At 38.0% G+C, this 16524-nt stretch overlaps 1 protein-coding gene across 3 annotated transcripts in view; it reads left to right on the forward strand.

The window, feature by feature from the left end:
- The window catches only part of LOC148676612 (neuronal membrane glycoprotein M6-b), a 62022-nt gene extending 45718 nt beyond the window's left edge, over positions 1–16304 (forward strand). For 2 of the 3 annotated variants that reach the window (XM_088609597.1, XM_088609592.1), the window contains exons 2-7: positions 6343–6529; positions 6933–7089; positions 7796–7964; positions 8494–8567; positions 10063–10128; positions 13109–16304. In XM_088609597.1, the coding sequence (XP_088465723.1) occupies positions 6343–6529; positions 6933–7089; positions 7796–7964; positions 8494–8567; positions 10063–10128; positions 13109–13258 (803 nt within the window). In that variant the 3' untranslated portion in view covers positions 13259–16304. Of the gene's footprint in view, positions 1–6342; positions 6530–6932; positions 7090–7795; positions 7965–8493; positions 8568–10062; positions 10129–11135; positions 12727–13108 lie in introns of those variants that run through there. The other variant, XM_088609605.1, reaches the window with a different exon arrangement.
- Positions 16305–16524: the final 220 nt, after the last annotated feature.

A 16524-nucleotide genomic window follows, 5' to 3' on the forward strand; every position in this document is an offset into this window, starting at 1 on the left:
GGCCACTTTTCCAAAAACACATTTTAAATCTAAATCTCCATCAGAAGATTTTTTTTATCTTTTAAAGCATTTTTAAACACCTTTCCAATTGGACATTCTCACGACATTGTCTTTTCTCCACTGTATTTTCAAAAATGGTTTCAGCCTTTTGTTAGTCAGGCCTGTGATCCTGGAAACAATATCTATTTGTGCCTTCTGTGGTAATTAGACAGTGTCTGTTTGTTTTAGCCACTAATCTCAGGTCATTCAGTAAATTACATATTTTACTTCCAAAACACTCCACTGTGACTGTCACCTTCCTTTACATCTTTGATCTTGAGAGCTTTACACTCTTGTTTACATTTTTAACATAATCACATTTGCAGTCTTATGTAGTCTTTTCAAGAAACATTTCTGTAACCCAGCCAGGTGCTTTGACAGGGAATGGTAAGGGGTACTGTACTGTATCTAGAGGGTTGTAGACACTGCAGCTGTACCCTTGAGCAAGGCACTCAAGCTTTAATTTAATGTTTCTCTGAACAACAAAAACTAGCCTGTGACAGAAATATTCTAAATGTTATATTAATTGCCATCTTCCTCTTAATGTACTGTACTTTGTATTTGTTCTGCTGTCCAATGCTTTGCTGATTTTCAAGTTCTTGAAATAACCGTGTCTGTGTTGCCTATGCCAGATATTAACCTGGGGGACAGTCTGATGGATCTCTAATGTTTGATTTAGTGAAAAACATACCTCCTGGTGTAACATTGCTTTTTCATAGTCCCCACAGTAAAATGACTTGATGCTGACACAAAAAGACTGCAACAATTATATTGTTTAATTTGCTCTCATTCCCCATAATGGAGCTGAAAGCTACTGTATTGCCATTGTAGCAGATGACTGTCTCTGTGAAGTGGCATTGCTGAGGTTATATTGCACTGTAGATATAATAAGAAGCAGAAGAAAAGTAATGTCCAAATCCTGATGTAATTGGTTTGCCTTTGCTATTTGCAATATAAGTGTTGTTTTTTTTGTTGTTGAAGAGGAAGGCAATCAGATTTAATATGTAGAAAATTAAATACTTCTAAAGAATACAGATTTTCTTATCTGATCTCCTTATCTTTACTAAGATAAAATAGTAATGTTGGAAGTGCCACTTTATTTTTACGGTGCATTCTCAGTGTATATATTGGATGATTCCAGAATATATGTTTCTCAATGTAGAGCAATATGATTTAGATGGAGTGGTAAAAGTAGGATATTTTTATGTGGGATATTAAGATGCCGGTTCGAGTTAGAGGAGGTTTCTTTTAGAAAGTTGTGGTTAAAGCAAGATACCACATTTAAATGGGCAACACAGCACATCATTTTGTTCTAGCTGAATGAATGTACATCTATCTTGCTTTCTGGGTAAGACGTGCTTCTCCCAGCTGTGAAAACATGCTTTAAAAAAAAGAGACTTACTGAGCTATGGCCGAAAAACACATCATGAGAGGTACAAGATCTTATGTGTTAAATAAAGTTTAATTGAATAGACTGGTGGCATTGTTTCACATCCACCGTGTGCATCTGGTAGCTTAAAAACAAGATTTTTATCACACTCCTTACAAGGGACAAAGCTATAACGCCATGTCCAGACTTCAACGAATGGTAGAAGTGCTCTTTCAAGATGTTGAGTCTTCTGCTGATGTAGTTTCTAACCTAGAGCACAAGCAGTGTCTGCCTGTTAAAAATAGACTGGCACATTAGTTAGGCCATTATTGTTTAGAACAGATAACCAAGTGGGGACACCATTGATTTTAGCGATGGTTTGTAAAAGCTGCTTTAGAAATGTTTTAGAGTGCATTGTTTACTGGGAAGTGTTCCCAATTACACTACTAGCACACAATGACATTGTTCCCTGACCTTCATCTCTGTCTGACAGAAGTAGGACAATCGGGCCTCTTACTTTATCATTCAATTTGTGGGTATGAAGTAGAGCTGAGGGAGTTTTAAATGAAAGGAGGTTTTACTCCCCCAGGGAGTCCTGACTGGTAAACTGTCGTCATTTGCAGTTTCAAGAACAATTAAACAGAAATATAATGACTGTGATGAACGTAGGTGTTCAAGGCTATTTTATTTTTAATTGGTCTATTTATACTGAGAAAAAAGGTATGTCTGACAAGTATAAAAATTAGCCTTAGTATCAAATGATACTTGCATTGCTCAAATCCAGGTACAGAATATGCCTTGTTAGGTTGTGTGATTACTAGATACCTTGTACCTCCTCAAGCCTGGTACACAATATTCACATGAAATTAGTGGCTATTCTCATTGTTCACAACTTGATCTATCTACAATCTGTATTTACTTTAATCTACATCACAATGAAGAGTGAATGTATGTATTTTTTTCCTAATGTACTTTTTGTAAGTTTACAGTGTTGTTGAAGTATTGAGATAGGAAGGAAAAGGAAGACCAGGTAAAAGGAGCTAAACAATATCGCAAAACTGCATTGTTGAACTAATCTGAAGAAAATGGATGATAACCAGCTGCTTCCCTTACGGGGAAAAAATACATTGTTGTTCTTTTGAGGAAACTGGTTTACCAGGGAGTCAGGCACATTGGCGCATGCAGAGCTGTTATACATGTAGACCTTTGTGTAACACAAATGTACTGTTTCAGTCAGGAAAAGTGGATAGTCTTTTTTTTTCTAGACAGATGCCAGACAATAACTGGAAAACCTATTGGCTTTTAAGTAGCATTAATATTATGTTTACCATTGCGCTTTCCTTCATCAGATGTGAAGAGGTTCTCTGGGGTTGTTTGCCCCTGTTTCTGAAGCTCCGACTCTGCCTCTGCCGGGTTTTAATTTGTTACAAGAATAACATTTGTTGCTCTGGAAACCAGATGGATCTACTTTGTTTGGAATTTTCCAATAACATGTTAACCAAAGTGCCGTTACTCTTGCTCGGTCTAAGTGATGACTATTTGGGCCAAGACTGGCAGGGGGATGCCATTTCACAGAGCAAAAGTCTGATTTGTGGACACAGAAGAGTCGACTTCTGATGTATGACTAATGAAATAAGTTTTAATTAATTGTCTAGCTGGAAGATCTTTGAGGATTGCTTTTCTCTTCCTTAAGTTTGAGTCTGAAGCGCTATGTTCCCTGACCTGGCCCTGATTGAGTGTGTAAAATCTGGGGCTTAGTAATGGAGTCAGCTGTAGGCAGATTCACTGGACTGTTGGTAACATGCAACCATGGCAACCGTTATTCACAAGCCTGAGGACAAAAATGTTTTTATTTCACTGCACTTCACAAAGAGCTATAGTGAACTTTCTGACAAAATAACTGTTGGAAGGGTTTATGCTATAACCAACATGTCTATTTTTAATTTGTTTCAGTGAAGAAAGTGCAGCAGAACAAAAGGATTTTCAATCCTTCCATTCCTGCGTAGTAGTTATACTTTTGTATTTAACAGTTGCTCTACACAACTGATAATACTGTATGGATGCAGTCTTAATGCATTGTTTTTGTTGGAAGATTCAAACATTTTTCATTGAAAGACTCATTTCTTAGAATGAGCATTCTAGAAAGGTTTTATGTCCCTTTTGGTAACATAACAATGCAATAATATTCTGTAAGTATAGCGTTATCCCATCGCTGAGAGAGACTGTTGTTCACATGACAAATATATAATTTAATAGAAACATAGTCAAGTGCCATGAGACGTACTGTATATTTCCAAATAATATTTTTAGAGTGGTGAAGAAGAAAAATTTCAAATGACTTATTTAGTTTTAGTTTTAGATGTATTTGTGGTCTACCAAGGGCTTATTCAGAAGCAGCTGTCTGATGTGACCGAGTAATTAACAGGTACCATTTGTGTTTTTGCTGAAGAGAGGTTCGGAGTCTAGCCCTCTGTTAAAAGGCTTCGCGCAGATTCCAGTTTTCCTCGCCACTCTGTCAACTTGCCTTCGAGTTGTGGGGAAGAGCTGGCAGGCTGCTTTTCCTTCAATAGACTAATAGAAGAAATCTCTACTTATAAGTGCTAGTGTTTACAGTAGATCCATAACTCCTTTTTATAGAAAAGAGGAAAAATAATAATGATAATTATAAGTGGGGCCCAAACCGTTACTTTTCTAAAACTGAGTTCTACATGATTAGCAGTTCTGTCTGGTTAATGTAAGCTTTTTCATTCATGAAAATGATGAAAGGGGATTTACAGTGTTGCAGAGAGACATGAATATTGTGGGTTTTTTTATATTGTGTTTCTTTAAAATAAATACCTGGACAGATTGCTTGGTGCATTTATCTTGATGTAACCTGTATTTATCTTTCATGGAGTCTGGCCCTGTATGTCAGATTTACAGTCATGGAGATGGCTGTTCATACTAGGTCACTTTAATAACATAATTCTGCTGTAATGAATTGTCATTGATTTCCTTTATCGGCCAGCTTGCTCGCATTGCTCTTGCACGTCTGCTGCCCATTAAAGCACTCTAATGGTGTTGAGGAATGGCTAGTTTTCATATGGAAGAGCTCCAGGCATAACTGCAGAAGCCCGTATAGGCAGTTTTTTGCCTATTTTGTCTTTTGTTTAGACAGCTTCTGTTTTAAACATGTATCATGGTGGTATTTTGCCAGACTCCACTGTACACTGTACCTGCAAAAATAAAGGGAAAATTGGAACTCATGCAACATCAAGCATCTTCTTCAGGTTAGAGTGTGAATACCTTCTTGTACAAACACAATATGCTCAATAGCATTGCTATGAAGCACCTGAAAATATTTCACACTAGATGTTGCCACATTATTACTTTTGTCAGAGTTTCCCCTGTTTCTCAAGGTGACTTTCATATAAGCACTGGTATACCTAAGATGCTCTGATACATACTATTAATAAAAATAAGAGAACCTTTAACCATACAATCCAGATGAGCACACCTTTTTATTAACAGTGATAGTCAGGAGTTTCCAATTATTTAGCAGGGCTTTTTGTGTTTGCTGGAGCAATCTCAAGACAAGGGTCTCACCCACAGCCTTCCAGTTACAAGGTCAGTGCCCTTACCACAGCTCTCATGCTGCTCATGCGTTAAAAAAGACACTGCTGACTCATGTGGGAATCACACCCACATGTGGCAGTCTCAGCAATCGTTGGTCGCCACTGAAATCTTTTTTTAAATGGATGATAACCAGCTCTTTTTAAAGTCATGTTTTATTTTGCAAAAATGTAGCAGAAGTTATAAAAAGAAAAAGTAGCAGCAGCCTAGGTTTTAGGCTAGACTGTGCTCCAAATGACCATGGCTTTTGCTAGGATCAGTTCACTATTTCAGATGGTCCTGCTCTATGTTTAAAAGATGAACTGTGTGTGTCTCGAGAGAAATCAACATATTTGGTTCCAAAGGAACAAGTAAAGGTTTATTCCATGCTGAAAAGAGAAGAAAAGAAATCCAACATTTTAACTGTGGAGCCTCTCTTCTGTCTGTATTCACAACAGTACTGTTCAGCAGATTATTCATTAAAAGAGGTACGAACACCAAAACATCAATGAGGTGCAGGCACAGAGAGATCATGCCATCAATGGTCTGATGAAGACAAGTCCTTGCTGAAGTGCTGGCTTGGCTTTTGCAAAATTACATTTACTTAATCTTAGGGAGTATCCCTAAGTATTCTTTTTCTTTTCTGTAACAGATGATAAAAATACAGTACAGCACAAAGAAATAGCACAAATTTGTATGATTTAATGTATATGTTTTAGAGTGTACAGTAATTTCAGAATTAAAAGAAAAGGTGGTCTTTTTATAGAAGCCTTTGTGCTTGAAGAAATGCTTTTAACTGTAATGTTCAGCTAGAGGTTTCCATGGAAACATTAAAATAATGTATGCGACTGTAGGCATTTTTAACGCTGTCATCAGAAACTGCTTCAATGTTTTGCTTTTAAAGCTAGGGTAATAGAGCTAACTTGTAAATATTTCTGTGATTTTGTTTTCCTGGTAGTTTTCTACAAGTTTTCAAATCTAGTGGTGCATTTAAATACTTAATTTGTTCTTCTGTTATTAATTTAATTCAAGATAAAATGGGTTGACATCAGCTTAATGTAAAACTAGTTATTCAAGCTTCCAGTAGTTGCCGCTCAACATGTGAAATGTATTCCTTCATGTTTGCAAGAGGCAGATTGAGACTAAATGAACATTCTGAAGCCCCAACCCTTCTCAGCCGCTGCTGGGCCTGAGATCTCTTGCATTCATACTGAGCGCCTTGTGGCTTTGGCGACTGTGAGCTCCGAGAGATGCTGTGGCACAACGGTACCTCTGAGCCGGATGGAGCTTCACAGCGTGGCTGAACAGACTCGTCTTTTTGCCTCCCTCTGTCTTCTCCACAGGTTGTTTTGAGTGCTGCATTAAGTGCCTGGGAGGAGTCCCGTACGCGTCCCTGGTCGCCACTATCCTGTGCTTCTCGGGGGTGGCTTTGTTCTGCGGTTGTGGCCATGTGGCACTGACTGGGACGGTCACTATCCTGGAGACTCACTTCTCTAAGGTCACTACGGATCATGCGACCTTAACCGATGTGTGAGTTTGAAGCACCTTTTTGTTTTTTTTAAATCATTTTTCAGTCTATTTATGGACTCGGAGATTCTTCCAGTCCTCCCAGGGTTTCAGTTAATTAAAACGGGGCTTATTAAGCCCCTGAGCTGTTCATTGAAAACTAAATTACAGGGGGAGCCATCTGTGTTATCATAAAGAGGAAGTGTGGTATCATCCATCATCAAACATGATGTCAAACACCTCTAATCTGTTAAAAAAATATTGGAGCCGTTGTTTCAGGAGGTTATCACCCATCTAATCGTGACTTTTATTGCCAATCCCAGAATGTCATTAATTAAAATGAAAAACTTTTGGATTAAACATGATTTTAGATGTTGAGCTCCGATGAATTAATTGTCTGAAGCATCTTCTTTGTGTGTGCTTGCAGAGTACAGCTGATGCAGTACATCATTTATGGGATCGCCTCGTTTTTCTTCTTGTACGGAATCATTCTCTTGGCAGAGGGTTTCTACACTACCAGCGCTGTGAAGGAGCTTCACAGTGAATTCAAGACCACAGCCTGTGGACGATGCATCAGTGGAATGGTATGGAGTCAGTAATTACTCATGTGAATGTTGTACAGCCCTGGACACCACTCAAGTGTCCCACAGAACTGTGAATGCTAGATTCCAGTGTGGTGTTTCAAGTGGGTGATTGATTTAGTGTGTAATTACATTTCTCCTCCTGTTAGTCATAAGTCACTAAGAAGGGACATTTGGTTCGTCTAGCACATTTGGTAGTTTCAGTTAACTGGTCCAAGTATCTCATCCATCTGTTTTTTGAAAGAAGTCAGGGTAGTGGCTTGAACAACATGGCTGCAGAGCTCCAGACCAACACAACCCTTTTAATCTGACTGCGTCCATCACGTCCTGCCTGAACTAATTGCAACATGTAAATGAGGGTTAACAGAAGAAGTGGTCCAACTGGCCGTCTAACCCCATCAACATTTTAAGGATCTAATCTAGAAATATTGTCAATCTGTTTAATCCAGCAGTAAACAAATATTACCCAAATATTTGGATAATTGATACCAAACATACAGTATGATTTTGTGGTGCTAATCATGATCAAGGTAAATTGAGGTAACCCAAAATCTGTGATTGTCTCTGTGCTATGATTGTCCAAAATCTCTGAAAAACATTTTTCGGTACTTTGGGGAGAAAAATAGATTTCCCAATTTCCCTGTGGCAATAAAAATCTGACTTTTTCAAGAGCATTCAAGGGATAGACAAATGCTATTTGTCTTTTCAGTTTGTGTTCCTGACCTATATCCTTGGAGTTGCCTGGCTGGGAGTATTTGGCTTCTCAGCTGTTCCTGTCTTCTTGTTCTATAACATGTGGTCGACGTGCGAAGCCATGAGATCTCCAGTAGCGAACCTGACTTCCATAGACTCTATTTGCGTGGATGTTCGGCAGTATGGTAAGAAAGAGCTGCTCTCTGGTCAAGATGCAATCTTGGTCTTGATCTGGTCAAGATGTAGGTGACAGCAGCATAAAGCCACAGTGAAACCACTTAAGATCGTACTGTGTTAAGTGCTGTGATGTTGCACAATGCTAAGGAGTTCAGTGCAGTTTGACAGACAAGAAGTAATGACGTAAGAGCATCATCACTAAGAGAAGGTCAGTTACAGGTCTCTGGCAGCAGGTATATCGCAAAGAGATGAGTTGTCAATTTCTTCAGGAAGATGGCAAGTGCATCTGCAGTTCTGACTGTAGGTGGTATAGTCATTTCAGCACTGGGTGTCAGTGGAGAGAAGGGTTGGACCCAAGATTTTAAGCCCCACAGTAATGTCATTGCCATTGGCCTGAAGAATCAGATCTCAGTGCCAGTGAGAACATGGGGCCTGACAGTGGTCTGGAGCTGTGCTGGTGCAGTCAACTGGTAAAATAGTTGAAGGTAGATAAAACTGATTCTTAATCGATATTAATTCTCTCACTTGCTTTTCTAGGTATCATTCCCTGGAGCGCAACCCCTGGCAAAGCCTGTGGTTCCAATCTAGGAACAATCTGCAACACCAGTGAGGTAATGAAGAGTTGCTTCTGTTTGACTTTTCATGAAATGTTAGTTCAGAAGTGAGTTGCTGTTAGATGGGTCCTGGTCTTCACTTCTTTAGTTAACAGTATCTGTGAAAGTGTATAAACCCTTCTCTTATCATCTTATCCCACCATACATTTCTAAGTATGTTTCCTTGTTTAAAATGAGTCTAATATACAAATTAGATATACATACATATCCCTAATACAAATGTGACATGTCTATATGAGTTACGTGCCCCAATTTTAATGCAGGTTATCCTATTCCACTGCTGTCATCAGTTGAAGACCAAGAGTTCCAGATGAATGCATATGTCCCAGTTTCACTGACCTAATTTTCCATTGTCTTTTCGTTTATTGGACTTACTGTACAAGTATTTATCTAAAGATACTAGGATGGCTAATATAGGATGCTGGAAATTAAATAATAATTATATAAATAATAATAACAACACTTATAAAGCACTGGACTGGACACTCCATTTAAAGCACTATACAGGTAATGTGGGCTCCCCTCCAACATCAATGTGTAGCCCCTACCTGGATGTGCCAGTACGTTCACCACACATCAGCTATCAGTGGGGATGAGAAAAGAGTATTGAAGCCAAATCATAGATGGGGATAATAACGAAGCCAAGACTGGTGAAGGCCAGAGGGAAATATGGCCAGGGGTAACACCCCTACTCTTTTTGAGAAAAGCCCTGAGATTTTAAATGACCACAGAGAGTCAGGACCTCAGTTTTATGTCTCATATGAATGACAGTGCCTTTTTTGCAGTATAATGTCCTCCATAACTATACTGGGGCATTAGAACCCTCACAGACTACAGGGTGAGCGCCCCCTACTGGTCCCACTAACACCTCTTCCAGCAGCAACCTTAGTTTTCCCAGGAGGACTCCCATCCAGGTACTGGCCAGGCTCACACCTGCTTAACTTCAGTGAGTTGCCATTTGTGAGTTGCAGGGTGATGTACTGTAGCTGCTGGCTACAGGCCATATACTGCACGGTACATGTTTGTCATCATTAGGATTTCTGGGTTAGCCAGTGCACCACGGGTATTTATAGTGAAATATAGAAAGGAGTAACTTTCCTGTCTCAATATTACATGTATCGTGCTGCTGAGGGTTCCTGTATTCGCACACATACTCCTTCACAACCTCTTGCTCCTCCTGAAAGTACTGCGAAGCAGCTCAAGGTGCTTGTCCTCTCAGGAATGTGCCCTCAGCCGGATCAGACATTACTGCTGGGTCATGGAAGAAAAAAGCAACAAACAGAAAGAAACAATGGGCAAATAAAGGGGTGGTAAACTATACCGGTGATAAACGTAAACTACAACTGTAAGAAACAAAGCCAAATCTCCAAAGCCAGCAATACAAAGTTTAGAATCCTTGCTATTGGTCGCTTTAAAATGGGGAATCCTCTGTTCTTTTGCACATCAGAAGATCTGGATTTCTTACACATTTTCTATCTCTCTTGTTTTCCAGTTCTATCTGTCTTACCACCTCTACATCGTGGCGTGTGCTGGAGCAGGCGCAACTGTAATTGCACTGGTGAGCCACGTTTTTAATGCCTTTAGAATTGATTTAGACCAAGATCTCATGCGTTTCACATGCTCTGGTCGGTGTCTGATTGGTTGATAGATTAATAAAGGGCTCCCTCCTTGCTTTTACACACGCACTGATTCCTAAAATTGATTCAACAATACATTTGAGTGGCAACTGTGAGGTCTATTTCAAATTTCATTTTCTGTGATGTCCGTTGCTGTTAGACACCTGCTTGTCGTGCTGACTTCCTCCTATTGCAACAGGGAAGCTCTGTGTAAGTCTCTGAAATGAAGGCAGCTTTGACAGTTTGTGCTGTGACAATCAAGCAGTGAATATTAAGATAAAATGTACAGTGAGGAGAATAATAAGAATCCAAGTACATACATTGCTAGAATAGAATAGAATTAAAAAAAACATTTTATTGTTCTATAGATATGTTTTATTTATATGTTGTATGACATTTTCTGTCTGAGGGAGGTTTAGGCAAACCCCTCTCCCAATTGCACCACTGCATAGAATTGATTCTTGTCCAGCTACAGTTGTGATTTCACTCAGTCTCAAAGCTGAACAATTCAGGCACAGAAATTGGGGAAAAAAACAAATTGAAATTCCAAGAATAACATCTCTGCTACATGATCCAGTGCTAAATTATTTCCAAGCTAATTCAAGCCCTGGATCTATTATTCATTTTACAGTAATGCTGTTGAATTTGTTTCAGATAATCTGACGACATTGTCATTGTTTTCAGAGATTATAAAATAAATATACGTACCATTAGATGCTATTAGGGTTGGTATTCAGCTTTCTGTACTGTAGCTGTAAGTAGCAAGAAGCAGCTCAGGGCATTAATGTCTGTATAGAGAGGGTCTTTGTTATAGGCAGTGACCCTGCGGTGTAGTACTTGTACATTATTACTAGCGCAGTTAGAATAGGAGCAAATTCAAAGTCATCAGCACCACCAGGATGTCCTCTGGTTTTGTCTCACACCCCTGTATTTTGTTCTCTTCCACCAGCTGATCTACATGATGGCTACCACATATAACTATGCCGTTTTGAAGTTTAAGAGTCGAGAAGACTGCTGCACTAAATTTTAAGCTGTATTTTAAGAGCATAGTGCAGAGTTTATGAAGCTGCAATGAGTAGATTGAGCAACCACTGACACCATGGACTAAAAAACGAAAAAAAAAATAGAAAAATGTTCTTTTCCTTTTACATAATGTGTAAATAGCAATTTGTATGCAACGTTTAGCATTTTTATACAGGGACGGGCACATTTGGAGATAATAGGGAGGTATGGCATCTGGCCGATTTTATACTGTGGACAAGCTTTTGATTCCACATGGCATCAATATTTGGCCTTTCTTCTGGTCCTTTTTAAAATTAGCAGTTACAATTAATTTAAAATTATTCAAATACATTTGGTGCTGATGATGGAGCTATATGTTTTCATTAATTTTCTTTGATCTGAATGGCATTATACAGTGGCCTTACTGTATCAAGCAAACATTTTTAATGATGTTGCTACACTTTTCCAAAATATTTCAGTATAATGTTACCATAGAATGATAATGGGTACTATGAATACTTCCAGTATTTGTTAAGTGTGGTTACATATCTTGCCATTTTCTGGCACTAAAATGATTTACAGTAGTTGCCTCTTATTGTACAGTTTCATTACTTTCATTACAGGTCACATTTGTATAGTATAGTTTTGTGCATAGTCGAAGACAGTTGTCTCACCTTGACGTGACTGTGCAGTAATTACTGGTATGTGACCAAGCATTTCTCTCAAATACTACAGCATAATACAAGAGAGGTTGCAAACGAGATGCAGTCATTCAGCCTAGTGAGTAAGTTTGTTTGATAGTAGGTAACTGATCTATGGGTCTTATCCAACCATTTCTCAAGAGAGGTTGGCTGGGTAGCTTGTTCCACACTCCCACCAACCTTTGTGTAGAGGTGCCTCTTGGTTGGAAGATCTCACCAATTTCTCAAAAGAGGCCAGGGTCATGGTTTCAACCATATGCCTGGGTAGCTTGTTCCAGATTTTTGAGTTTGGCGTAATCAAAGCCTTTTATCAAGCCAGGTTCCATACCTTAGAACAATAACCACAATACGTCATTGACATGACGACTCTACGCTGGGGCATAGTTACAGCACAAGATAAATTGCACAACAGAGGCGTTAATGAAGGACTGGGCCAGTGAGGGATCTTTTTTGATTGATGCCTGGGGCTTCAAAAACTGACTCCCCTTTTGAAGAATTTCTCTTATTTAGAAATGTACTTTTTTAATGACTGTAACCTGCTTCTGCCTTAGTAGCTGCAGCTGTTTATAAGAATGTTCATTATTTTTGTCTTTGATTCATACAACACTTGCCATTAAATGTTTAAACATGCCACTTTTTTCTGTTAACCGTGAGCCTGCATGCTTTTGTTGTTCACTTTCTTAATCTGTGTTGACGGTTACTTATACTTCATAAGTATTTAATTTTTTTTTCTTAAGATTTTAAAAAATGTAGTTATTTTTTCCCTTTCTACACATAAAATAAAAATTCTTTGTGTAAAAAACAAAACAAAATAAAAATCATGGTTTTTTTTCCTTATTAAGAGTGTTTGCACACAATTTTACAGAATCTCCTGTACATGGTTTTTTTATGTATCCTTTTGGAAGATACTCGTGATTTTCTATTATCTGGTACCTGCTTTTGAAAACACTGCACTGGCTTCTTAATTCTTTACTTTGTGTCTAGTGGCCTGTCTTTCCATTTGGAGTCACTAACAGTAACTGTTCTACAGCAGACTAAAACAAAATGCATGCATCTGCTGTCAAACTAAATGACACCCCATACCCAGTTAACTTCTGTAACTTCTAGTCCTAGTAGGGAGCTTATTTACATGTAACCCTTGTGTTTACATAGCTTGACTAGTAGCTTGCTTGGCATCTTGACATGCTTACTAGCCATCAACCTCACCCTTCTCTTCCAGATCCACTTCCTCATGATTCTGTCAGCAAATTGGGCCTACTTAAAGGACGCAAGTCACATGCATGCGTACCAAGACATCAAAATGAAGGAAGAGCAAGAACTACAAGACATCCAGTCCCGATCAAAGGAACGTCTCAATTCTTACACATAAGGATATAACATAATCGTCACTGACCAGCTATAGTCATTTGACAAGAAAATACGCAGCTATAACTTACAGACTGCTCCTTGCAGTACTAATGTGGGTCCTCCTAACAAACTAATGCATAAATGTTGCTTTCCGCACTAACTCTCCTGGAAAAGTTTGTAGGAACCTTCTTCTTCTTCTTGTGTTATATATACATTTTCTCTTTTTAATATTCAAAGTATGCCATTTTAAAGATAACTGTTTCTGTCTACATAGAACACCTTTACCCCTTTCTCAGCCGGTTTTTGCTGGTAAAGCTTGAAACATTGCACTATTTTTTACATTTTAAAAAAGAATGCACCTGTTTTTAAGTAACTTGTTCTTAATTTAGCAGGTATAACCGTGCTAAAGAAAAGGAAAACAGTGTAGCTTCTTTTGAGCTAAGTGGTTCTCCATCTTTTATTAAAGATGCCATTTTGATTATGCTTCACTCACAGTACAACACACGCGCCTTACAAAGCCACAGATTCCGAATAAAGATAATACAGAAAACTAGTGCAATGTGTTATTTCTATGTGCACGATTGTCTGTGAATGTTTAGTCTTTAACAGATTGAGAATGCAATGGTGAAACTCGATGGCGCATCATTCCATTAAAACAAATGCATGCTTTGCTTTTGAGAAAAATCTAGTTCAAATTAATTTACTACTTGCTTAGCATAAACATAGAAATTCTAGCATTTTTGTTATTTCTGTTTGAAATCTGTCACATCTGATATAGTTTTCCTTCTTGAGGGCATCTTGGATTCTTAATTTAACTTCTAATTTTCCAGTTTTGTTCCTCCAGTAACTTGACAGAAGGTTAGAGCTAACTTACTGTATTGGTGAACAACAAGTTAAACAGTGACTGAAGCCCTTAAAGGAAAAACTACCTCAGGTATAAAATTGTGAATTTCTGAAATAAAGGAGAGACTTGTTTTTAATTTGCTAATTGACCTGGGAAAATATATAAGGGATACCAGTAAAGACAGCAAACTTTGCTTAATATGGCAAAAGCAGTTAACGTTTATATAAAGTACCAAAACTAATAGCCTCTTGATAAATGTATATGTAGCCAAAATGCTTAGAGGCTGAATTTTGTCTAAACATTTTAAGTGGCTTGCAAGATATTTTGAAGCCAAACCCCTTTCATATAGAGCGAGTGCTGCAGTATTTCATTTGACAGGTTTTAATAAGGTTGCAGCAGACAGAGGCCTTCTCCAGCCTCCCCAACATGACACACAGTAGCGGGGCCTCAAACAGTGGTGCATGGGCCATGTTCCTGGTTAAAAACACTCATTCTCAGGCCTCCTGAGCGCTTCAACCTGTGAAGGAATCACTGTTTGAACAAGATCTGTCTGAGAGGAGGCTATTATCACACAGTTAGCAGGCATTGCTTTAGTTGAGTGGCCTTAAGTCAGTCAGTGTTTCCTTGTGAGCATGGGGTAACATCTGGACTGAGCTCTTCTCCTCATGCCTGTAGACCTAGCAGAGGGAACACTGCCAGTGTGTGTCTTCATCTCCCCTGCCCAGGCATCAGGGCCACAGCAATGAGCTGCTTATTAACAGCTGCTTCCAAATTGAGTGGGTTTGTAAAACAGTAGCTGGTAATTCCAAATAAAAAGAGATTCCTTTAAAAAAATCATTTAAATTATTCAAATGGACAAGCAATGCATATTTTTAATACACATGTCACTCTCATAATACAGCTAAACTATGCCTTGATTGTTTTTTTATATTTTAATGGTATGTAAACCTTTATGTTATATTAAACAAAATATCCAATTTGCATATAAGGGCAAGTTATCGTTTTCTTTGTAAGCTGGGATTGTGATGTGAAAACGCTAGGTATTCTTTCACCTCTACCATTTCTCAGTTTTTACTGCTTAGCTGCTGTCTTATCCCCATCACAACAAGCACTATGCATTTCAGGATAAAAGAAACTTGTGTTTTTTCATTAATTTTCATGATGTACCGTAATCTGTTATTACTGATTACTGCTAATCAAACAAATACTAATTTTCGAAGACCGTGAAAGTGGGATGTGTGAATGTTAATACCCTACAACCACAGGTTCTGTGATATTTAAGTCCAGACCGAAGTATACGTTACAGAATTTTATGGATGTATATGATGTAGAGCTGTTGCTAGTCAGAAATATGTTGGGCTTTAAAAAAATACTGGTTTAATTGCTTCTATATTTTGTTATGAAAATCTTGGTATTAAAATGTCATTGTATTTTAAAAATACTCTGAAGATGTATGTCAATATTGTTCAGATGTGCAAAGGTTTAAATACTGACAAAAGTTACTGATGTTCTGTTTTATGTTTGGTAGATGAGATGTACTGGAATATTGTAGTGCTTAATCATTGTTGCATGGAAGAGAGAACTATTTCTACATTGATCCAGGTGATGTGTAGTCATTTGTATTGACCCGCTATGGTAGGCAGTGTTTGCCCATTTCCATTTTCTAACTTGGAACAAAAATCCATTGTATGTGGAAGGCATAGGAGTCCTTAGTTTTCATAGAACCATTTTTTAAGCAAAAGTAATAAAATCCTGTATAGTACCAATTTTGTAACCTAATAGCAAACCAATATTTTCTATGAGTGCCAAGGGCTTCCTTGTGGTTTTATTCAAGTAGATATTAAAATTTGTAGATAAAACACTTTGAATCAGTATGTTGTTTTTATATTGCAATTCACGGAACATCATTCTGCTTAATGACATTAATGAGCCTTTAATTTGGATCAAGCGTCCATGTAACGCCGTGCGCATTTTGCAGAAGAATCACATGATATACACCACTGACAGGGCAAACTATGCACGCTGTCATTTCCCAAATTGTATGACAAGCATTAGGATACCCTTGGACACTTAAAATCAACAAGTTGAGAGTTTTTCTTTAAAATGAGATGGTTGGACTACAGTTTAAAAAAAACAACAATAGAATTTAATGAAGTTATGTTTTGTACTACACAAATAAACTTATTGTATGTATGTTTATTGAAATAAAAGACCTAAAAAATTCTGTTTTTTTTAAACTACAAATTCCAAACGTTTACAGCACATGTGGCTAATACCAGGTTTGTAATTATTTTGTTAACAGAAGTGTAATGAGTCTTTGAGCAATTAAAGTAATTCATGTAGTGCATTATGGCATTAAATTTTAAGAAGACTTAAGATATAATGATGTAATGTACAGTATACATTTCCACAGTGTGCAGTGAATGAGCCCAGGTGAGTAAAAC

Source organism: Lepisosteus platostomus, chromosome 2 (assembly GCF_059453375.1).
Source record: "Lepisosteus platostomus isolate fLepPlt1 chromosome 2, fLepPlt1.hap1, whole genome shotgun sequence".
In the NCBI taxonomy this organism is placed as follows: domain Eukaryota; kingdom Metazoa; phylum Chordata; class Actinopteri; order Semionotiformes; family Lepisosteidae; genus Lepisosteus; species Lepisosteus platostomus.